Source organism: Canis aureus, chromosome 11 (genome assembly GCF_053574225.1).
Source record: "Canis aureus isolate CA01 chromosome 11, VMU_Caureus_v.1.0, whole genome shotgun sequence".
Classification (NCBI taxonomy): domain Eukaryota; kingdom Metazoa; phylum Chordata; class Mammalia; order Carnivora; family Canidae; genus Canis; species Canis aureus.
This window is the reverse complement of record NC_135621.1, coordinates 18,897,523-18,923,027: the sequence shown is the minus strand read 5'-3', so window position 1 is coordinate 18,923,027 and position 25,505 is coordinate 18,897,523. Positions and strand designations below refer to the sequence as shown.

General features: G+C 37.4%; 1 protein-coding gene across 1 annotated transcript; it reads right to left on the bottom strand.

Annotated features, from left to right (window-relative positions):
• Positions 1-14,640: 14,640 nt before the first annotated feature.
• LOC144322979 (olfactory receptor 6C3) lies at positions 14,641-15,576 on the bottom strand. The gene has a single exon (XM_077913191.1). It carries the CDS (start codon positions 15,574-15,576, stop codon positions 14,641-14,643), a length of 936 nt encoding a protein of 311 aa, XP_077769317.1.
• Positions 15,577-25,505: the final 9,929 nt, after the last annotated feature.

Below are 25,505 nucleotides of genomic sequence, written 5' to 3'. Positions count from 1 at the left end.
TGCCGATCCTTTCTTCCCCCCCTTTAGAATGGAAAATATATGTGCCCTATAGGACATAAAAAAGTTAAAACAGGATTGAGGTTAGAATATAGAATCTTAAAAATATCCACAGTGATGAGTAATCTATGAAATCCAAAAACAAATGTTTTCCTTCAGCAACTGTCCAATTTCTACTGGATCTCACATTTAGTATTATCTGAAGTTAAATATTGATCTCTTTTTGCTGAAAATACACTATTATGGGCCATGGATAAAAATATATCTTGTGCTGACATTTAAGAGGAAGCTATTTCTTCTAGTGTTTCTTTAAAATCAAGCTTCAAACTGTGGAAGGAGCCTCGGTGTCCAACGAAAGATGAATGGATAAAGAAGATGTGGTTTATGTATACAATGGAATATTACTCAGCTATTAGAAATGACAAATACCCACCATTTGCTTCAACGTGGATGGAACTGGAGGGTATTATGCTGAGTGAAGTAAGTCAGTCGGAGAAGGACAAACATTATATGTTCTCATTCATTTGGTGAATATAAATAATAGTGAAAGGGAATATAAGGGAATGGAGAAGAAATGTGTGGGAAATATCAGAAAGGGAGACAGAACGTAAAGACTGCTAACTCTGGGAAACGAACTAGGGGTGGTAGAAGGGGAGGAGGGCGGGGGGTGGGAGTGAATGGGTGACGGGCACTGGGGGTTATTCTGTATGTTAGTAAATTGAACACCAATAAAAAATAAATTAAAAAAATCAAGCTTCTAATTACTCTTTACAATATTTAGCTCCTTTTATAAAAAATGAAAATATTTTAATTGATTTTTCTTTCCATCAGTTATAAAAACTAGTCTGGATTATGAATAATCTAAATAAAGCATTTGAAATCCTACAGGGGTTGTTTAGGCCCATCTACACATTCTGTATTTTGAGGTCCACATAGTTTAGGCAACTTTCACAAGGTTAAACAATTAGACACCACAGTAATCATCTCACTGTGGAACATGCATGTTTATGGCAATGTTTTACTGGCATTCTCTCATGAATCACTTTCTAAAAGATTTGGTCCATGCTATCACTCTCATCATTTTTTCCCTTTTCTGATAAAAAAGGCAGGAGAACAAGAAGGTAATCTTCTATTACTAAATTAAATAATTGCCTAAAAATACTTTAATTCATACAATGCATACTTTTCTTTCTTTCTCTATTTCTTTACAATTTTGCTATGGAAAATCAATAAGTAGATGGCCAAAATAACATTTACTGTAAAGCAGATATCCTTCCAATAGGGAATTTAAAAAATAATCCTATCTATAATAGAATATAATTTCAAATTAGAAAAAATGAACAATCCAAGATTTATTTTCTGTGTTCCTGCCTTAGGATTTCATTAATAGTCTCTTGGTACTAAACAATTATTTAATTTTCAATACTGAAGGGGTTGTAAGTCCATAAACATGTATAAACATGGTTTTTAGAAATATTTTAATAAACTGAATATATATATTATATTGAAGAATAAAAAATTTACTTACTTCCTGATTCTTCTTGATGATTTAGTCTCAAATTTTATCATCTGATTTGTCTAAATTTACATAATTTCAGAACTGGTAAATCAAGTTAGCAAAATATTTTATTTCTATTTTGCTCTCAGAACAAGTGTGTTGACTTAACTTTTCCTTGGTTCTTTGGGATTATACTTCTCTTTGACTCACAATATCCTTCATTCCTGATACTGTAAAATTCTGACTTTTTATATAATACAACTCATTCTTGCTTTTCATCTCTTTTTCAAACTCCATGTATAAATTCAGTTAAATCTGGATTGACTAGTATTTTTCTATTGCCTCTTTTCATATAATACAAAATATTTCTATATTAAATCATTTTTCTTTCTATTCATGCAAACATTTAAAATCAATATTCTGTGATTCTATGATTATATATCTATAAAATATGAGTAGTATTTTCCTTAGGTTCAGGGACTGTTATATTTCCCTGCAAATGCTGCTTTGAAAAATAGAAGATAAAGAATGTTCTCTATGTATGCTACACAAATGGAACTGGACTTACTTTATCTGTGTCTTTTTTGTTGTTGTTCGCCCAGGGGAATTCATTAAGTAAATAGAGTGCCAAGGAGAGGAATCATTAAAGATAAAGGTGAATCATTTTTACAAATATTGATTAAAAAGTATAAGAAGCAAAAATATTGAGGTAAATAGGCAAATATACAAACAACATGATATTGAGTGTATGAAAGTTTGATTTAGAATTTCAGTCTTCTGTGATTATACAAGGAATCCATTTTTCTCCCGGAAACTGGACTTGTTTCAGTAGAATTAGCATATTTATATCCTTTGAATGTTGGCAATCTAGGAAGAATTCTTTACCAGAATGAAATGGTTGAAAACACTACTGTGGATTTCTAGTATGACTTGATTGTCTTCTGAAATGGACAACCTATTAAAGACTGATGAGAAGGTTTATACCTGTATTTATATTTGTGCATATGACATTTTCTCATATTGAGAATTTTTGTGAATCAATAAAATAAATATCTGGAAGTCTGGCATTGGATATTTTTAACTAGTTTATTTCCACGTTTCCTTCAATGAGAGGTGTCACTTTTATTACTAGAAGAATAGTATAGTATAAAGGTATATATGAATCTATATGTACATAAATATGTAATATAATGTTACATTTAACAAATTATCTTTATTTTCCTCACAATTATAAATGTGGACATAAAACATGTGTGCATTTAATGCCATAAATGCAGATTATTTACAGTAGTGAAAAATGAGACTATTAGATAATGGGACAAAAGAAAGAAGTGGGAAAGGATGAACAAACCACTAGCTTACACGTGGGACAATACATAGACACTATGTTGAATGTATAACTGATACACATTAAAATAAGCATTGAAAATATTTATTCGCTATTTCAGTAGAGATAGTAAAACTAATTTTCTACTTAAGAAAATTCTATTCCTTTGCCTTTATTTTTGTATCCAAATAGTGAATCTTTTCATATTTTATTCTGAGCTTTTGTTGATTACCAGGCACTAACCATATACATATTATCTCATTTTTTTCAAGCAAGCCAACAATACAAAACCCTCTAAGGTCAGTGCTATTCAGGTAAAGAAAGAGTCTGGGACAGAAAGAAGTTAGTTAAGTGTCTGTCTGGTGTCTATCACTTGTGTATTTGTGAGCAACAAAATCTTTATTGATTTACTTACAGGAAAAGAAATGAGGTTCTATCTCACAAAGCACTGCACTTCATTTGAAATATCTTATTAGACATGTTTCTTCTCCATATCTTTCCTCAAACTTCTAGATGCTGAATTGTCTCTTTCCTCCTTGATCACTCTCTCACTTTCTTTCTACCTTTACTGTTTTATTCCTAGTTCCTAATAGCTCTCTAGCTTTTCTCTAGGCCTCCTAATAATTTAATTTTGAGGAAGACTAATTACAACTGTTAGCCTTTTATCCACAAGCTAGTAGGACATCTGCTTTCTTAATAATGTGCCAATTGCCTCCATGTATTCTGAGGTTGATGAGTGCCTATGTTTTAGGTCAAGGAACTATTGTTCAGGCTACCAGGTTTCACTCTCCTCAGACAGTGGAGGAAAGATTTCAGTTACAAATAAAGTTTTGCTGTAACATGTTCATAATTTTAAAAGTTTATTAAATCAAATTGTTAGGGGATCCAAATATATTAAGATTTTCTCTAAATCGACTCCTAACTCTGGAAAACGAACAAGGGGTAGTAGAAGGGGAGGTGGGTGGGGGGATGGGATGACAGGGGGACAGGCGCTGAGCGGGGAACTTGACAGGAACTTTTGTGTTCTACTATATGTTGGCAAATAAGACTCCAATAAAAAATTCGCAAAAATAAATACAATAAAATAAAGATTTTCTCTAAATCCTGAACTCACATCATATTTTTGAATAATTCCAGTGTGTATTGCTAATTATTTTCAGTGGTATATTATCCTCTCTAGGTAAGCCCTCCTACAAAATGTCTGGCTGGCCTCCCATTTACTGATTACCATCATCTAACTGGGCTATTATTCTATTTGAATTTATAATATCAGAGGTGTATCAGTTGACAGATGATGTTGGCACCTCATATATTACTAGGTGTAACCCAAATAATTATAGGAATCTTTTTGGGTGAAAAAAAGGTTTTGCATCATAGGAATTCCTATCATTAGAAAGATCAACATGGGGCAGCCCAGGTGGCTCAGTGGTCTAGCGCCGCCTTCAGCCCAGGGCCTGATCCTGGAGACCCAGGATAGAGTCCCACATTGGGCTCCCTGCATGGAGCCTGCTTCTCCCTCTGCCTGTGTCTCTGCCTCTCTCTCTCTCTCTCTCTCTCTCTCTGTGTGACTATCATAAATAAAAAAAATTAAAAAATTTTAAAGGATTAATAAATTGCTTTTCCTTATTTTTTTAAAAATAATTGGAGTAATGGTAAGAATCTCCCTAAATTCCGCAATATAATTGGAAACTAACTTTATCATTCTGCATTCGCTATGTGTGCTGAGATCTCAAGTTGAAAGTCCTAAAAAAAGTTGTGAACACATATGTCCTCAAGATATAATTTGCACCCACAACATTAGCACATATTTTTCCAATTCTCTATCTTTCTCTCTCACTTGATAATCTTTTTCTTGATGTTAGGTCTATATGTTAGGCTAATTTGTCAGAGAATAGAGCAAAATTCTGATTTAATTTGATATCTTCATTAATTATTTGGTTTGTACCAAGTACTATTTTTCCCCCTGGAATGACACATTCTGTTTATGATGAAAAAAATGTTTGGTGACATTTAATCTCATGTAAGAACTTGATAGTGATTGAATATAAAAAAATCTCCTAAGAACCAATGTAGATTTTTTCAGATTATTACCTTAGCAATGCCTTAGAGTATTCCTAAAATTAGTTCAGAATGAAGTTTACCTGAGGCCTCTGAAAAAAAAAATAAATGACCTTTGCTTTTCTTCCTATTAGGAAATGAATTTGAATTCCAAGTCAGATCAGAGCACCAACTGGTATGAATAGGAATAATGAAGGAAAAACAGTAATCACTTAAATCACATCATAATCTATAGGTTTTCATAAAGATGTTCTCCTTATATTCTGATTATCTCAGTTTGTTAACTATATATCTATATTTGCAGGTAACTTTCAACTTAAAAAAAAAGGAAAGGAATTTTTATAAAACGCATGGCATCAGAACTTATTTTATAACGTGTGGTATTATTGGGGCAACTTGTGGGCTTTGAATTCAAAGAGAAATGGATTAAAAATGCAACGTAGGGGTGCCTGTGTGGCACAGTGCATGTGAGCTCTTGGTTGTGATCTCAGGCTTGTGAGATCAAGCCCTGCCTTAGACTCTGCACTCAGTACAGAGTCTGTCTGAAATTGTCTCTCCCTCTCCCTCTGCCCCTCCCCATTGTGCTCTTCCTCTCTCTCTAAAATAAAAAAATCTTTTTAAAAAATATAACTTAGCCACATTATAGTATTATGACTTTATACAAGTTTTGGGTTTTTTTTAAAGATTTTATCCATTTATTCATGAGAGATACACAGAGAGACAGAGGCACAGGGAGGGAGAAACAGGCTCCCTGCAGGGAGGTTGATGTGGGACTCGATCCCAGGACCCTGGGATCACGCCCTGTGCCAAAGGCAGATCACGCCCTGAGCCATTCAGGCGTCCCTATACAAGTTTCTTAATCTCTCTGACTTTTAATTTGGTTATTTTTTTAATTTTAAGATGAGAATAGTATATCATAGAATTATTTAGGGCTAATATAATTATAAGTAAAATTAAACTATACAACAATATTATAGCATATATTTTTAGACAGCAGTTACTAACTACTATCTTGATTATTCCCAAAAATAAAATAAATGATCACATTTGAGGAATATAGCCCCACTGTAAAATAACAAAAATCATGCCCTTATCTCTACCTTTTTTTGATGACCCTATGTTGATTTGAAGAAACTGACAATGAGAGAGGTTACATGACATAAACAAAATCACACAGCTACTAAATGGTAGAACTGAAAGTCTAGGGAACCCTGGGTGGCGCAGCAGTTTAGCGCCTGCCTTTGGCCCAGGGCGCGATCCTGGAGACCCGGGATCGAGTCCCACATCGGGCTCCCGGTGCATGGAGCCTGCTTCTCCCTCTGCTTATGTCTCTGCCTCTCTCTCTCTCTCTCTGTGACTATCATAAATAAATAAAAATTAAAAAAAAAAGAATTAAAAAAAAAAAAAAAGAACTGAAAGTCTAATTTTCTGCCAGGAAATGAAGCATGGGCTACTTAGGAAACCTATGTACAATGGGGGAGACCAAACTCAGAGAAAATAATTTTCTGAAAATTAATAAAGGAATAAATTATTATGAAAAACGGGAAATGTAACATGTTCATTTTTCATAACACTAGATATATGTGGAAAGAAATAGCAACCCTAAATTCTACAATATCTAATGAAAAGTTAAGAATTAATGAATCAGTGCTAAGAAAAGGAAATTTTTCATTGGTTTTGGTTTTATAATCTTACTTCTGTCATACAAATGCACTGCATCAGCTGGATGAAATGATACAAAAAGCACATTGACAACTATTTCAGTTTTAGATTAAGAGATTCAGTATTCCTAAGAATCATTCTCAGTACATTTGGAATTACTTTATTTCTATAGCTGATATCCTATTACACATTTTCCATGGTAGCTATGGGAGAGCAACGATAGTGAAGAGAAGTTTGAATTGGAGTTACTTTAAGCCTTTCTGGACAAGGAGTCTATATGAATTTCCCCCTGCATAAGGCACATGTTTTATCTACCATATAAGCCCATGTCTCACGACAAATACTCCAGTGAATAAAACGTGCCAACGAGGGCCTGGAGGAAAGTACATAAGGACTATATGAATTTGCATCAATATTGGAACAGGAAACTTTTGGGATATCACCCAAAGAGATAGAAAGGGCATAAGTCAATCGGAGAAGGACAAAAAGTGTATGTTCTCATTCATTTGGGGAATATAAATAATAGTGAAAGGGAATATAAGGGAAGGGAAAAGAAATGTGTGGGAAATATCAGAAAGGGAGACAGAACATAAAGACTCCTAACTCTGGGAAATGAACTAGAGGTGGTGGAAGGGGAGGAGGGCGGGGGGTGGGGGTGAATGGGTGACGGGCACTGAGGGGGGCACTTGACGGGATGAGCACTGGGTGTTATTCTGTATGTTGGTAAATTGAACATCAATAAAAAATAAATTTATTTTTTAAAAAAGAAAGGGCTAACTCTGGGAAACGAACTAAGGGTGGTAGAAGGGGAGGAGGGCGGGCGGGGGGTGGGAGTGAATGGGTGACGGGCACTGGGGGTTATTCTGTATGTTAGTAAATTGAACACCAATAAAAAATAAATTAAAAAAAAAGAAAGGGCATAAAAAATAAACCAGAAGCACATGGAATATTTTGCAGACTGTCTAAATGAAAAAATAACTAAATGTGCAAAGCTTTTGGGAGAGGTTTCTTGACTATCCCAAATCAAGATTTCTCTGAAAAATAGATGCCCCATTTCTTTTCTTGCTGAGTAAAATACTGGAACTACTTAATCTTTTATGAAAACATTACAATTTTATCATATACTAAAATGTTTCCATAGAAATGACTTTATAAACCATTAATTGTCAAATAAATAATTCAAAAACACTGAATACAGAATAATAAAAAGAATGAGATAGATTTCGGTGCTCAGGGATTTCCCATTGAAAGTCACCAAAAAAATACAGATTAGATACTTATTGAACTTTTCGATCTTTTCCAAGAATCACTTGAAGTCATTCTCCCATAATAGTAATGGTGCTAATTCTTGAAAATCATCTACTAATCAGAAGGCCCCTTTCCATTTAAAAAGATGTGCTGGGTTTAACCTCATAATTAATGGAAGTATATCTAGGAACTTGGCAGGATTTTACAAATCCAATTTCTTTCTATCTCATTTAAGAAATGACAAGAAAAGAAGTCTGTTGACTCAATCACTATTTGTATCTTTCAACAAATATCTTTCAAGGACCTACTATCTTTAAATAGTATACAAAGCACTGAGGATAAAATGGAATAAGATAGATATGATTCCCACTGTCATGCAAGTATCAAAACTCAAGGGCAAGCCAAGGAGAGATAAGGACATGAAAAATGTCACATAATAATGAGCAAAGTCCTGGGGTGCCTGGGCAGCTCAGTCAATTAGTGTCCAACTCTTAATTTTGGCTCAGGTCATGATCTCATGGTCCTGGGATAAAAGCCTGCCTCAGCCTCTGTGCTCAGCGTGGATTCTGCTTGGGATTCTTAAAGCCTCTTCCTCTGCTGCCCGCCCTACTCATGCTCTCTCTGTCTCTCTGCCACTCTCTCTTTCTCTTTAAATAAATAAATACAATCTTTTTTTAAAAAAAAAGAGCAGGCAATGTTCTGAAAGATATAAATAAAATACCTGACTCTCAGCTCAGAACTTTTTTTACTACACCAAGCCATTTTATACTGAGGAATATTACACCATTATATCAAGTAATATATACTACTGATCGAATTATTCTTTAGCCATTTTTTGCATATGAGTTTATAGAAAAGTTTACATTCAACATTTTCTTTTTTTTTCTTTTTAAAAAATATTTTATTTATTTGACAGAGAGTCAGAGCTCAAGCACAAGCAGGGGGAGTGGGAGAGGGAGAAGCAGGTTCCCCACAGAGCAGGGAGTCCTGTGTGGGACTTGATCCCAGGACCCAGGGATCATGACCTGAGCCAAAGGCAGACACTTAATGGACCGAGCCACCCAGGTGCTCCAGAGGTTGATTTCTTTTTTTTAAATAAATTTATTTTTTATTGGTGTTCAATTTACCAATATACAGAATAACACCCAGTCTCATACTCATCCTCAGTCTCATACATTCAACATTTTCTAATTTTTCTCTTGGATTACATGTTCATCAAAAGTTGTCCAAAAATAGTGACTCTTTGCTTGCTAAATATTCTAAGTTATTCTGATTCAACCATAGTATTTAATAAAATTGTTTGATATTGATCTAATTGTACATATCACAGCTAATCAGTATAGTCAGTGTATCTATGAAAAGAGCTACTTTAACAGGTATCTTTAATTTCTATTAAAGTTTCAAGTTACAGAATTTTGTTACTTTGGGGTTTAAAAGATATTTTTAGTTTAATATGTAAGTACCTACAATATATAAGAATATCAGTGGGATGTAGTATATCATAAGGAATTTTTTTCTTTTTTTATTACAATTTTATTTTATTTTATTTTTTTAATAATAAATTTATTTTTTGGGATCCCTGGGTGGCGCAGCGGTTTGGCACCTGCCTTTGGCCCAGGGCACTATCCTGGAGACCCGGGATCGAATCCCACATCAGGCTCCCAGTGCATGGAGCCTGCTTCTCCCTCTGCCTGTGTCTCTGCCTCTCTCTCTCTCTCTCTGTGACTATCATAAATAAATTTAAAAAAAATAAAAAAAATAAATTTATTTTTTATTGGTGTTCAATTTGCCAACATACAGAATAACACCCAGTGCTCATCCAGTCAAGTGCCCCCCTCAGTGCCCATCACCCGTTCACCCCCACCCCCCGCCCTCCTCCCCTTCCACCACCCCTAGTTCGTTTCCCAGAGTTAGGAGTCTTTATGTTCTGTCTCCCTTTCTGATATTTCCCACACACTTCTTCTCCCTTCCCTTATATTCCCTTTCACTATTATTTATATTCCCCAAATGAATGAGAACATATAACGTTTGTCCTTCTCTGATTGACTTACTTCACTCAGCATAATACCCTCCAGTTCCATCCATGTTGAAGCAAATGGTGGGTATTTGTCATTTCTAATGGCTGAGTAATATTCCATTGTATGCATAAACCACATCTTCTTTATCCATTCATCTTTCGATGGACACCGAGGCTCCTTACACAGTTTGGCTATTGTGGACTTTGCTGCTAGAAACATCGGGGTGCAGGTGTCCTGGCATTTCATTGCATCTGTATCTTTGGGGTAAATTGTCAGCAGTGCAATTGCTGGGCCGTAGGGCAGGTCTATTTTTAATTCTTTGAGGAACCTCCACACAGTTTTCCAGAGTGGCTGCACCATTTCACATTCCCAATAAGGAATTTTTTAAAATAGAGTCTTAGATCCAAAACAGATAGGTTCAAATTCAAATGTAGCTATTTAGACATGTTGCAAGATTGGAAAATTGTTAAAGGCCTTTCTTCTTTTCTAATAAGGATTATCAGTTAATTTGCCATTTTTTAAAAATAATTAAAAAAAACATAATAGTGAAGCCCTCTGTCTCCTTAAGAAGGAGTTTCTTGAGGCAGATGAATACCCATGCAAAGGACATATAGAAATGTGTTGGGCCCTGAGGGGGGCACTTGACTGAATGAGCACTGGGTGTCATTCTATATGTTTGCAAATTGAACACCAATAAAAAATAATTTATAAAAAAGGAAAAAAATGTTCTATAGTTTTGAGGGTATAGATCCTTTACCTCTTTGGTTAGGTTTATTCCTAGGTATCTTATGCTTTTGGGTGCAATTGTAAATGGGATTGACTCCTTAATTTCTCTTTCTTCAGTCTCATTGTTAGTGTATAGAAATGCCACTGACTTCTGGGCATTGATTTTGTATCCTGCCACGCTACCGAATTGCTGTATGAGTTCTAGCAATCTTGGGGTGGAGTCTTTTGGGTTTTCTATGTAGAGTATCATGTCATCGGCGAAGAGGAATTTTAAAAAAGAAAACCATATCTGGGGGCATCACAATGCCAGATTTCAGGTTGTACTACAAAGCTGTGGTCATCAAGACAGTGTGGTACTGGCACAAAAACAGACATATAGATCAGTGGAACAGAATAGAGAATCCAGAAGTGGACCCTGAACTTTATGGGCAACTAATATTCGATAAAGGAGGAAAGACTATCCATTGGAAGAAAGACAGTCTCTTCAATAAATGGTGCTGGGAAAATTGGACATCCACATGCAGAAGAATGAAACTAGACCACTCTCTTTCACCATACACAAAGATAAACTCAAAATGGATGAAAGATCTAAATGTGAGACAAGATTCCATCAAAATCCTAGAGAAGAACACAGGCAACACCCTTTTTGAACTCGGCCACAGTAACTTCTTGCAAGATACATCCACGAAGGCAAAAGAAACAAAAGCAAAAATGAACTATTGGGACTTCATCAAGATAAGAAGCTTTTGCACAGCAAAGGATACAGTCAACAAAACTAAAAGACAACCTACAGAATGGGAGAAGATATTTGCAAATGACCTATCAGATAAAGGGCTAGTTTCCAAGATCTATAAAGAACTTATCAAACTCAACACCAAAGAAACAAACAATCCAATCATGAAATGGGCAAAAGACATGAACAGAAATCTCACAGAGGAAGACATAGACATGGCCAACATGCACATGAGAAAATGCTCTGCATCACTTGCCATCAGGGAAATACAAATCAAAACCACAATGAGATACCACCTCACACCAGTGAGAATGGGGAAAATTAACAAGGCAGGAAACAACAAATGTTGGAGAGGATGCGGAGAAAAGGGAACCCTCATACACTGTTGGTGGGAATGTGAACTGGTGCAGCCACTCTGGAAAACTGTGTGGAGGTTCCTCAAAGAGTTAAAAATAGACCTGCCCTACGACCCAGCAATTGCACTGTTGGGGATTTACCCCAAAGATACAAATGCAATGAAACGCCGGGACACCTGCACCCCGATGTTTATAGCAGCAATGGCCACGATAGCCAAACTGTGGAAGGAGCCTCGGTGTCCAACGAAAGATGAATGGATAAAGAAGATGTGGTTTATGTATACAATGGAATATTACTCAGCTATTAGAAATGACAAATACCCACCATTTGCTTCATCGTGGATGGAACTGGAGGGTATTATGCTGAGTGAAGTAAGCCAGTCGGAGAAGGACAAACATTATATGTTCTCATTCATTTAGGGAATATAAATAATAGTGAAAGGGAATATAAGGGAAGGGGGAAGAAATGTGTGGGAAATATCAGAAGGGGAGACAGAACGTAAAGACTGCTAACTCTGAGAAACGAACTAGGGGTGGTGGAAGGGGAGGAGGGCGGGGGGTGGGAGTGAATGGGTGACGGGCACTGGGTGTTATTCTGTATGTTAGTAAATTGAACACCAATAAAAAATAAATTAAAAAAAAAAGGAAAAAAATGTGAGGTAAAACAGAAAAATAATGTATTATGAGACATGTGACACCTTCAGTTTCCAGTTCTGCATGTAAGAAGTCACAAGTCACCACTTGGGTCTACCAATAAAAAAAAAAGATAAACAGCCTAAAAATAAACTCTTTTTGGATCCTTTGAGCAGACAAATCACTGCCCTCATGATTGAAAATCAGATAGCTAAGTACAAAAAGTGAAGGTTTAAGGGAGCAGAGGCTCATAAGCAGAAAATGCCCTAAGGTCTGGTGCCAGAGGAAGAAAACCTGAAGTAAAATTTATGGCTTGTGAGGCTAAGTGGGGAAACTCAGGGAGTCCACATCATGAGATTTGCTTCTAAGAGCTCAACGGGATTCAGAGGTGGAGTGTCAGAGAAAAATCACCTCATGCTTCAGTCAGGGGAGGGAAAAAGGGACCATTTTGAAATACATGAGAGTGCTGTATTCTTAAGACATCCAGCCCTCACAGAAACCTAGCTGACCAGAGCCTAACCTGTTGGGACACTATCAGAGCTGAGCTGACCCTGGACAAGGAAATACCCAACTCCAGAATCTTCTAGCCTTCCTTGTGGGAGAATGAAAATACCTGACTCCAGCCCACACTAACCTTCTTGTTCTGCTTAAGTGGGGAGAAAAAACTGAGAGACACTTATGAAGTTCACCTCCCAGAGGCCCAAGCTCACTAAGACACTGAGCGCTGACCTTAGGACTAGAGAATGCTTCACCTCCCCCCATACCTGACTACCACATTTCCAAAGGTGTACTTGCTCTGGTTCTTTTTACCCAGGGCATCACATGTGGGTGTCAAGAAAACTGTATGGGCATAACAAAGGGGAAAAAAACACTCTTTTTGAAGAGGCAGAGAGCCAGACATGACAGAGGTGTGAAAATGATGAGACTGGACATTTGAAACAATTATGATTAATATGATAAGGGCTCTAGTGGAGAAAGTAGACAGAATGCAAAAACAGAAGGGAAAGATAAACAGAGGGTTGAACATCCAAAACAAAACAAAACAAAACAAAACAAAGCAAAACAAAACAGAAGAAGTAAAGAATTCTTTAGCCAAAACTGAAATTAAGTGTATGTGTTGTCAGTATCCCAGGTTTGAAGGAAATGTGAAAAGAGATGCTTTAAAGAGAAGCAAAATAGTACAGTTCACAAAGTCCTATCTGCATCGAGTAAGAAAAAGCATTGCAGAAGGAATAGGGAAGAGAAAATAAACACATTTGTTTGTTCACTTAGGGCAACTGACAAACTCTAGGTGACTGTGGGCTGATGAGAAAAAAATCTGGATGGTGAGCTGTTACTTCAAGGACATGAGTTAACACAGACAGACAAAGAACAAGCAAGAGACTACAAACTCCATCAGAGAAACCAAAAGAAGGCAAAATCTTGTCATTGGGAATATCCACATGGAAGTCTGAGAAGATATAGTCCTGCAAAAGGTTCAAGAGGTCCCCAGAATTTTGTGGACTGAAGCCGGACTCAGAGGTGATGGTCTTCCTCTGCACAAATCCAGTTTTACAAGACTGTGAGACAAGGTTGTTTTTTCAGATGCATACATATCAACATAAAGATACAAGGAATGTGAAGAAGCAGAGGAAAATGGTCCAAAGAAACAAAATCTTCATTAGCAGACTCTAGAGAAATATAGATACATCTGACAAATTACTCAAAATAACTGTCATACAGGGGCTCAAAAATTAGAAAAGTGACAGGTGTTTTAGTTTTATTGCATTTGTTTCAAATCTTTAACAGATATCAATATTTTTTCAAAAATGAGAGAAAAATAGAAATTCTATAAATAATACTCAATATCATGATCGATATTTACCTCATAATATGCACTAAATTTTGCAAAATATATTATGCTCTGTACTTAAAGTGTAATTCACAATGACTTAGGATTTCTAAGGACTGAATTTAATATACAATAGTATAGGAAGTATAGATTTTTTAAATGTTAAGAGATCCCCAAAAACATCTGGAAAATTCACAAGGAATCACACATGAATTTTGAAACTATAAGGGACATTAGAGACTTTTATTAACAAAATTAACACTATTTTTTACATTGTGCTATACAGTATGCCTTATAGAAATACATTTAATTTCCATAAAACTTTGTAGGAGAAATAAAGCTTTCCATACTTTACAATATGTCAATAAACATGTATTGGAGAAACACGGATATGGAAGTAGAAGAAATGGGTGGGCACCTATTAAATAATTATAAAGTGGCATATAAGAGACTAGAAGAAGAAGCATACCAACTTAGATATTTAGGAATGTTAAGATTTTACCTAGTTACTCTTTAGAGTGTCTTTTTTTTTTTTTTTGCCAGAAGAAATGTTTCATTTACTTGAAGAAAATACTACTTTATGGACCACATCTTTGAAAGCTTGTTTTACTTGCTGGTTTCTCAGAGTGTAAATGAAGGGGTTCAGCATGGGGGCAACAGAAGTTTTGAGAATAGCTACTCCTTTGGTCAATGATGCCCTTTCTTTTGCAGAAGGATTAGCATACATAAATATACAGCTCCCATAAGAGATGGAAATGACAATCATATGAGAAGAACACGTGGAGAAAGCCTTTTTTCTCTGACTGGCAGATGGGATTCTCAAAATAGTTCTGATTATATACAAATAAGATAAAATCACCAAGGCCAAAGTGAATAGCAAGGCAACTAAAGCAAAGTAGAAACCAATTACCTCTAGGAGCCACGTATCTGAACAAGACAGTTGTAAAAGGGGAAAATAGTCACATGCAAAGTGGTCAATGACATTGGAAGCACAGTAATCCAGCTGGAGTAGAAGCATAAGGGGTGGGAAAATGGTCAGGAACCCACCAAGCCATGCACAGAGCACAAGTAGGGTGCAGACCTTCCTGTTCATGATGGTGGTATAATGAAGGGGCTTGCAGATGGCAACATAGCGGTCATAAGACATGGCAGTGAGAATGTAAAATTCCGTCACCCCCATGAAAATAAAGAAAAACAGCTGGGCTGCACAGTTGTTATAGGAAATAGTCTTATCCCTGGTGATAATTGCCCCCAGAAATCTAGGAATACATACAGTTGTAAATAAGATTTCTAAGAAAGAGAAGTTTCGGAGGAAGAAATACATTGGCGTCTGTAGATGAGAGTCCACCAAGGTTAGGGTGATGATAGTCAGGTTTCCAGTGACACTGAGTAAGTATGTGAGGAATAAGAAGAGGAAAATCACAATCTGAAGGTCAGGATCATCAGAAAGGCCTAGCAGGACAAACTCAGTGATCACTGTGTGGTTCATTTCTTTCTCTCTCTCCTTTTCTTCTTTTAAAGATATTTAGGTGGCAAGAGTATTAAAGGGAGGAGATGGAATGTATAATTCATGATTATCAATATCACCACCATTGATACAATTGTCAAATATATTCTATAATCCATGCTCATCTTAATTTCTTTTGTTTGTCTTGTTTGCATTTGATTGTAATACATATTTTCATGTTCTGTCTTATTTATTGGTTGTCTTATCTGAAATATAGCAGTTGATGTTTAGAAATTTTCATGCAATTACTCACATCATTAAAGATGGTAAAATCAGTACTTCTTGCTTTATCCAATTTATGTACTTCATTATATTTTTGTAGAAAAATTATGAAAAATACGCACCTTTCTTTCTTTTCTGTCATGTATTTATTAAAAGATACCCCCACCTAAAAAACTGAAATGAATGATCTTAATCCCATCATGAGGTAAAAGTGAAATTTAGAAGACTAAAGTAACAATTATCTGAGGTTTTATGATACGAGAAACCAATTAATAATTTTCTTAGCAAATAAAGCAAGTTATTAATTATTAATTTTAAATTAATTAGTAATTTTATCTGTATATTAATATTTTGTATACTTATCCAGATTATATTAGAACATTCCCTATATATCATGTAGTATTACATATGTACTTACTATATTATCAAATAACAGAGAACATGAATTAACTTACTTCTTGGCTTGGCTTGTAATTCCTTTGAAATCATTAATGTTTGACATCTTCTATGACTTGCTCGGAATGTGTATATAGAAACATTTTTATTTTTGAGCTTAAAGAGAGATACAAAATTTATCTATTTTAAATTCTTCACTGAAGTACAAATTGAGAATGTAACTACTTGCCTCAGATCTTAGCAGCTCCGTCACCTAGGTTTTCCATTTGAATATTATTTCTTTGTTATTAGCTTTGTGAAAAGATGTTTGATTCTCTTGTAATTCTGCCTCACACTTATCTTTGACATGAGAACACTAATCCATGAGGATATTCCAGAAACATATAGTAAAATGTGTGCCATTTCTACTAACCTATTCAGCTAATTCCCAGCAGTGCTGGATACACTATGCTGTAGTTTTTTATTTTTGAGTTTATGACAGTCCTCCCTTATGTTTTACATTGTCAAATTTGTGCTGTGAAGAATAGAATGCAAATCATCATTTCTCTGCCATACCCCAGCAAAGTTCACTATAATCAAATTTGATTTGCTTTATCTCTATGCTATGATGGCTCAAAGAAAACAGGTCAGGAAATAAAAATGGAATGTAAGAAACCTGAAAAAATGTGGAAATAATATCATAGTCCTCTTCAATAATGTCAATCTAAAACCTTATGAAAACAGTAAATAGAGGACTGAGAGGGATATAACATCATTGTGTTAAGAATGCAGATTCTTAAACTAGATTGGCTTCCCTCCACTTGCACTTTTACCTCAAATTTTCAAGTCTGCTTGTTTTGACCTCAAAAGAAAGTTGTTCATTGATCTCCTGGGAACAAGGCCAAGTCCAGGCCAGATCTGTGCTATATTTATAGACCATGAGGGATTTCTGAAAGCCATGCTTGTATTTCTCAGTAGCCTTTTAGCTCTTCTCTATTGTGACTCTCCCTTGAGAATGGTTGTGTTCATCTTTGTATCCCACAAAAGACCTATAATGTTAACTTCTACAAAATAATTACTTTCATTAATCACAAACTCTTAAAATTTCATAAGTAATAAAAACAACTGGGCAGCCCAGTTGGCTGGCTCAGTGGTTTAGTGCCACCTTCAGCACAGGGTGTGAACCTGGAGGCCCAGGATCAAGTCCCATGTTGGGTTCCCTGTATGGAGCCTGCTTCTCCCTCTGCCTGTGTCTCTTTCTCTCTGTGTCTCTCATGAATAAATAAATAAAATCCTAAAAAAAACCAACTGTGAAATCTTTCTACAAAAATAAAACTCTCAATCTAATTTATATTTAATCTTCTGGAAATATACCCTTTTTGTTGTTGTTTATCCTTAGGGTAATGTTGAGGCATCAAGAAGCAAGGCCATTTCATAACTCTAAGTTAAATAATAACTGTTACAATGCACATATCACACTCACATTGAAAAAAATATAACATTGGTTAACTAATTTAGTCCTCATTACAAATAGCAATATTTAATTTCAGTTTCCCTTTTGTCCATCTTATTTTTCATCTTGGCCTTTATCTCAAGTAGTGCCTTCTTGCATGCTAATTTAAGGCAGTTCAGAGCAAGCCTTCCTGCATTCTGGTTAGGCATCCATTAACCTGGATCACATAGCCTAAGGGAGCTCATTGCTCTGTCATAAACAAGACTGCAGATGCAAGATGGAGTTAAGATTATCATTACTCCTACAAATAGATATGACATAATAACTACTTAATATTAAATAAACATTATGTATCTAAATAAAATGGCAAAATATGCATTTACATAAAATATACAATAATGAATTTATATAATCAATATTACTAATCACCAATGCAGGACTAAATCACACCCGGGATGAAATTTGTTTGGAACTTACTATAGGAAAAGAATTAGAACAGAGTGTGGTAAAAAGTGGAAGGAAAAGGTAAGGATAATTCAAATTTTTGACTGTGCATACTGTGTTTATTTAACCCAGTTAAAGCAGCTTTTAGTAAAGGAGCACATTGGCATATGTGAAGCTATGTCACAGGGAGTAACTCCCTTGTCTACTGTATTCATATTTTTCTCAGCTTTACTGACATATAATTGACACATAACATTGATTAAGTTTGAAGGGTATGATGTGTTAATTTTATACATTTGTTCATTGTGACATGATTACCATGAAAGGGTTAGTTAACACATTTATCATTTGTATTTTTTATTTATTTTTAATTTTTTACATCTTTATTTTTTATTGGAGTTTGATATGCCAACATGTTGCATATTAACCAGTGCTCAGCCTGTCGAGTGCCCCCCTCAGTGCCCGTCACAGAGACACCCTGTCCTCCCCGAACAACTCCCCTTCCACTACCCCTTGTTTGTTTCCCACAGTTAGGAGACTCTAATGTTCTGTCACCCTCACTGATATTTCCCACTCATTTCCTTTCCTTTCTCCTCGAATCCTATTCACTATATCTTATATTCCCCGTATGAATGAAGCCATATAATGATTGTCCTTCTCTGATTGACTTTCTGCACTCAGCATAATACCCTCCAATTCTACCTACATTGAAGCAAATGGTGGGGATTTGTGTTTCTAATGGCTGAGTAATATTCCATTGAATATATACACCACATCTTTATCCATCATCTTTCGATGGACACCAAGAAGCCTTCCACAGTTTGGCTATTGTGGACATTGCTGCTGTAAACACTGTGGCGCAGGGGTGTCACTCTTTCACTGCACCTGAATCTTTGGGGTAAAACCGAGTAGTGCAATTGCTGGATCATAGGCTAGCTCTATTTTTAACTTGTTAAGGAACCTCCACACAGTTTTCCAGAGTGGCTGCAACATTTCACATTCCCTACAACAGTGTAAGAGGGTTCCCTTTTCTCCGCATCCTCTCCAATATTTGTGGTTTCCTGCCTTGTTAGTTCTCCCCATTCTCACTGGTGTGAGGTGGTATCTCATTGTGGTTTTGATTTGTGTTTCCCTGATGGCCAGTGATGTGGAGCATTTTCTCATGTGCTTGTTGGCCATGTCTATGTCTTCCTCTGTGAGATTTCTGTTTGTGTCTTTTGCCCATTTCATGACTGGACTGTCTGTGTCTTTCCTGTTGAGTTACATAAGTTCTTTATAGATCTTGGATATTAGCCCTTTATTTGATATATCATTTGCAAATATCTTCTCCCACTCTGTAGTTTGTCTTTTTTTGGTGATTGTTTCTCTTGCTATGCAGAAGTTTTTTATCTAATTAAATCCCAACAGTTTATTTTTGCTTTAGATTGCCTTGCCTTCATAGATGTATCTTGCAAGAAGTTGCTGTGCCCAAGTTCAAAAAGGGTGTTGCCTGTGTTCTCCTCTAGGATTTCGATGGAATCTTGTCTCACATTTAGATCTTTCAGCCATTTAGACTTTATCTTTGTATATGGTGTAAGAGAGTGGTCTAGTTTCATTCTTCTGCACGTGGCTGTCCAATTTTCCTAGTACCATTTATTGAACAGACTGTCTTTTTTCAGTGGATAGTCTTTCCTGCTCTGTTGAATACTAGTGGACCATAGAGTTGAGGGGCCATTTCTGGATTTTCTATTCTGTTCCATTGATCTATGTGACTGTTTTTGTGTCAGTACCGCACTGTCTTGATCAGAGCTTTGTAGTACAACCTGAAATCTGGCATTGTGATGTCCCCAGATCTGGTTTTCATTTTCAATATTCGCCTGGCTATTCAGGGCCTTTTCTGATTCCATACAAATCTTAAGATGATTTATTCTAACTCTCTGAAGAAAGTCCATGGCATTTTGATAGGGATTGCATTAAAAGTGAATTGCCCTGGGTAGCACTGACATTTTCACAATACTAATTCTATAGTATTAATATTTTCACAATGTTAACTCTTCCAATCCATAAGCATGGAATATTTTTCCATCTTTTTGTATCTTCCTCAATTTCTTTCAGAAGTGTTCTGTAGTTTTTAGAGTATAGATCCTTTACCTCTTTGGTTAGGTTTATTCCTAGGTATCTGATGCTTTGGGTGAAATTATAAAAGAGAGTGATTCCTTCATTTCTCTTTCTTCAGTCCCATTGTTAGTGTATAGAAATGTCACTGATTTCTGGGCATTGATTTTGTATCCTACCACGCCACCGAATTGCCGTATGAGTTCTAGCAAGTGTTCTAGCAAGTGTATGTACAGCTCTTGTTTCTTTGGAGATGTTGTGCTTAGAGGATCTGTCATTTGCAGAAAGTGCCATGTTGAAATCTCCCAGTATCAGTGTATCTTTATCTAAGAATGTCTTAACTTTCCTTATTAATTGATTGATGTACTTGTCAGCTCTCACATTAAGGACATAAATACTCATGATTGTTAGGTCCTCTTGTTGGATAGATCCTTTAAGTATGATATAGTGTCCCTCTTCATCTCTTACTACAGTCTTTGGAATAAACTTTAATTTATCTGATATGAGGATGACTACCACTGCTTTACTTTGAGGACCAGTTGAATGGCAAAAGTTTCTCCAGTCTTTAATTTTCAGCCTGTAGGTGTCCTTTGGTCTAAAACTAGTCTCTTGTAGACAGCAAATAGATGGGTCTTGCTTTTTATCCAGTCTGAAAGCCTACACCTTTTGATGGGATCATTAAGCCCATTCACGTTCAGAGTTGCTATTGAAAGATGTGAATTTAGTGTCATCATAATACCTATTCATCCCTGTTTTTGTGGATTATTTCTTTGGGATTCCTCTTTTACACGGTCTCCCTTAATATTTCTTGCAGAGATGGTTTGGTGGTCACATATTCTTTAAGTTTCTGCCTTTCTTGGAAGCTCTTTATCTCCACTTCAGTTCTAAATGAGAGCCATGCTGGATAGAGTATCTTGGCTGCATGCTCTTCTCATTTAGGACCCTGAATAGATCCTGCCAGCCCATTCTGGCCCGCCAGGTCTCTGTGGAAAAGTGTGATGTTAATCTAATAGTTCTTCCTATATGAGTTAGGGATCTCTTGTCTCTTGCTGCTTTAAGGATTTTCTCTTTATCTTTGGAATATGCAAGTTTCACCATTAAATGTAGAGATGTTGAACACATTTTATTGATTTGGGGGGAGAACCTCTCTATTTCCTGGATATGAATGCCCGTTTCCCTCCCGAAATTAGGGAAGTTCTCAGCGAGGATTTGTTCAAATATGCTTGCTGGTCCTCTGTCCTTCTCGGCACCCTCTCAACCTCTATTATATGTAGATTTTTCCTTCCGAGGCTGTAATTAATTTCCCTTAACCTTCCCTCATGGTGTTGTTTTTTTATTCTTTTTTCCTCAGCTTCCTTCCTGCCATCAACTTGTCATCTATGTCACTCACTCTTTCTTCAACCTCTTTAATCCTGGTCGTTAGGGCCTCCAGTTTGGATTGCATCTCACTTAATTGAGTTTTCATTTCAGCCTGATTAGATCTAAATTATGCAATCATGAAGTCTTTTGAATCCCTTATGCCTTTTTTCCAGAGCCACCAGTAGATTTATAATTGTACTTCTGACTTGGCTTTCTGACATCGAATTTAATCCAAATTCTGTAACTCTGTGGGAGAGAGTACTGTTTGTGATTCTTTCGTTTGTGGTGAGTTCTTCTTTCTAGTCATTTTTCTCAGTGGAGTGTGGCTCTATGAGTCGCCTGCATCAAGAATATCAACCATGGAGGGGCAGGGCAAGATTGCAGAATAGTAGGGTCCTGAAGTCACCTGTCCAAACATATTATGGTCTCATTCATTTGGGAAGTATAAAAAATAGAGAAAAGGAATAAAGGGGAAAAGAGAAAATGAGTGGGAAATATCAGTGTGGATGACAGAACACAGGAGACTCCTAACTCTGGGAAATGAGCAAGAGTTAATGGAAGGGGAGTTGGATGGGGGATTGGGGTGACTGGATGATGGGCACTGAGGGGGGCACTTGACGGTATCAGCACTGGGTGTTATGCTATATGTTGGCAAATTTAACTCCAATCAAAATAAATAAATAAAGAATGAATATCAAGCATGAAAAGAAGTAAAAGATTAAAAAAAAGAAGAATACCCACTATGGGAGGAGGAGCAAGATGGTGGAAGAGTAGGGCCCCCAAATCACCTGTCCCCACCAAATTACCTAGATAACCTTCAAATCATCCTGAAAATATACGAATTCGGCCTGAGATTTAAGGAGAGAACAGCTGAAACGCTACAGTGAGAAGAGATCGTGCTTCTATAAGGTAGGAAAACGGGGAAAAAGAAATAAAGAAACAAAAGGCATCCAAGGGGGAGGGGCCCCGCGAGGAGCCGGGCTAAGGCTGGGGTGAGTGCCCCCAGGACAGGAGAGCCCCGACCCGGAGAAGCAGGAGCTGCACCAACCTTCCCGGGTGGAAAGGCACCCGCAGGGAGTTAGAGCAGGACCCAGGAGGGCGGGGAGGCCCTCTGGCTCCCTGGGACACTAACACACCTGCGGCGCATGCAGGAGAGTGCGCCGAGCTCCCTAAGGGCTGCAGCACGCTGGGCGGGGCCCGGAGCAGCTCAGAGGGGCTCGGGCGGCGGCTCCGCAGAGGGGGCTGAGCGGCCTGGGAGCAGCTCGGCCGGGGCGGCTCTGGCAGAGGAAGAGACTCCATGCGAAGGGGGCTGCGGGGCAGGAGCAGCTCGGAAGGACTCGGGCAGAGGCTCCTCAGAAGTGGCTGCGTGGCCGGGAGCGCGAATCCAACAGTGGGGCCCCGGAGCACAGGGCGCCGGGACACAGCCCAGGATCCGGCCTCCCCCGGGACAGGCAGAGGCCGGGAGGGCCCAGGACAGCAAGGACGCTCCTGCCCCGAGCTGAGCAGATCAGCGGCCCCGCCCCGGAGCCTCCCGGAGCCTCCAGGCCCTGCAGACAGAGAGCTCAGGAGTTCCTGCGGGAGCTGAATCCAGGTTTCCAGAGCTGCAGCAACCACTGGGGTTGTTCCTCCTACGGCCTCACAGGGTAAACAACCCCCACTGAGCCCTGCACCAGTCAGGGGGCAGAGCAGCTCCCCCAAGAGCTAACACATGACAATCAGCACAACAGGCTCCTCCCCCAGAAGACCAGCTAGACGGACAAGTTCGGGGGGGGGGGCAAGAGACTTAAAGTATACAGAATCAGAAGATACTCCCCCGTGGTTTTTTATTTTTTTTTTTGATTTTTGACTGCTTCCCCCACCATTTTTCCACCTTTCTTTCTTTTTCTTTCTCTTTTTCTTCTCTTTTTTCCTTTTTTTCTTCCTTTTTTCTTTTTCTCTTTTCTTTCCTTCTCTCTCTCTCTTTTTCTCTTTTTACCAATACAACTTGTTTTTGGCCACTCTTCACTGAGCAAAATGACTAGAAGGAAAACCTCACCTCAAAAGAAAGAATCAGAAACAGTCCTCTCTCTCACAGAGTTACAAAATCTGGATTACAATTCAATGTCAGAAAGCCAATTCAGAAGCACTATTATACAGCTACTGGTGGCTCTAGAAAAAAGCATAAAGGACTCAAGAGACTTCATGACTGCAGAATTTAGATCTAATCAGGCAGAAATTAAAAATCAATTGAATGAGATGCAATCCAAACTAGAAGTCCTAACGATGAGGGTTAGCGAGGTGGAAGAAGGAGTGAGTGACATAGAAGACAAGTTGATGGCAAAGAGGGAAACTGAGGAAAAAAGACACAGACAATTAAAAGACCGTGAAGATAGATTAAGGGAAATAAACGACAGCCTGAGGAAGAAAAACCTAGTTTAATTGGGGTTCCCGAGGGCGCCGAAAGGGCCAGAGGGCCAGAATACGTATTTGAACAATTCCTAGTTGAAAACTTTACTAATCTGAGAAAGGAAACAGGCATTCAGATCCAGGAAATAGAGAGGTCGCCCGCTAAAATAAATAAAAACCGTTCAACACCTCGACATTTAATAGTGAAGCTTGCAAATTCCAAAGATAAAGAGAAGATCGTTCAAGCAGCAAAAGACAAGAAAGCCCTGACTTTTATGGGGAGGAATATTAGGGTAACAACAGACCTTTCCACAGAGACCTGGCAGGCCAGAGAGGGCTGGCAGGATATATTCAGGGTCCTAAATGAGAAGAACATGCAACCAAGGATACTTTAAGCAGCAAGGCTCTCATTCAAAATGGAAGGAGAGATAAAGAGCTTCCAAGACAGACAGGAACTGAAAGAATATGTGACCTCCAAACCAGCTCTGCAAGAAATTTTAAGGTGGACTTTTAAAATTCCCCTTTAAGAAGAAGTTCAGTGGAACAATACAGAAAAACAAGGACTGAATAGATATCATGATGACACTAAACTCATATCTGTCAATAGTAACTCTGAACATGAAGGGGCTTAATGACCCCATCAAAAGGCGCAGGGTATCAGACTGGATAAAAAAGCAGGACCCATCTATTTGCTGTCTACAAGAGACTCATTTTAGACAGAAGGACACCTACAACCTGAAAATAAAAGGTTGGAGAACCATTTACCATTCAAATGGTCCTCAAAAGAAAGCAGGGGTAGCCATCCTTATATCAGATAAACTAAAATTTACCCCAAAGACTGTAGTGAGAGATGAAGAGGGACACTATCTCTTACTTAAAGGATCTATCCAACAAGAGGACTTAACAATCATCAATATATATGCCCCGAATGTGGGAGCTGCCAAATATTTAAACCAATTAATAACCAAAGTGAAGAAATACTTAGATAATAATACACTTATACTTGGTGACTTCAATCTAGCTCTTTCTATGCTCGATAGGTCTTCTAAGCACAACATCTCCAAATAAATGAGAGCTTTAAATGACACACTGGACCAGATGGATTTCACAGATATCTACAGAACTTTATATCCAAACTCAACTGAATACACATTCTTCTCAAATGCACATGGAACTTTCTCCAGAATAGACCACATACTGGGTCACAAATCGGGTCTGAACTGATACCAAAAGATTGGGATCATCCCTGCATATTCTCAGACCATAATGCCTTGAAATTAGAACTAAATCACAACAAGAAGTTTGGAAGGACCTCAAACACGTGGAGGTTAAGGACCATCCTGCTAAAAGATGAAAGGGTCAACCAGGAAATTAAGGAAGAATTAAAAAGATTCATGGAAACTAATGAGAATGAAGATACAACCGTTCTAAATCTTTGGAATGCAGCAAAAGCAGTCCTAAGGGGGAAATACATCGCAATACAAACATCCATTCAAAAACTGGAAAGAATTCAAATACAAAAGCTAACCTTACACCTGAAGGAGCTAGAGAAAAAACAGCAGATTGACCCCACACCCAG

Coding starts and splice junctions, on each gene's coding strand:
- LOC144322979 (XM_077913191.1), bottom strand. CDS start 15,576: ATGAACCACACAGTGATCACTGAGTTTGTCCTGCTAGGCCTTTCTGAT.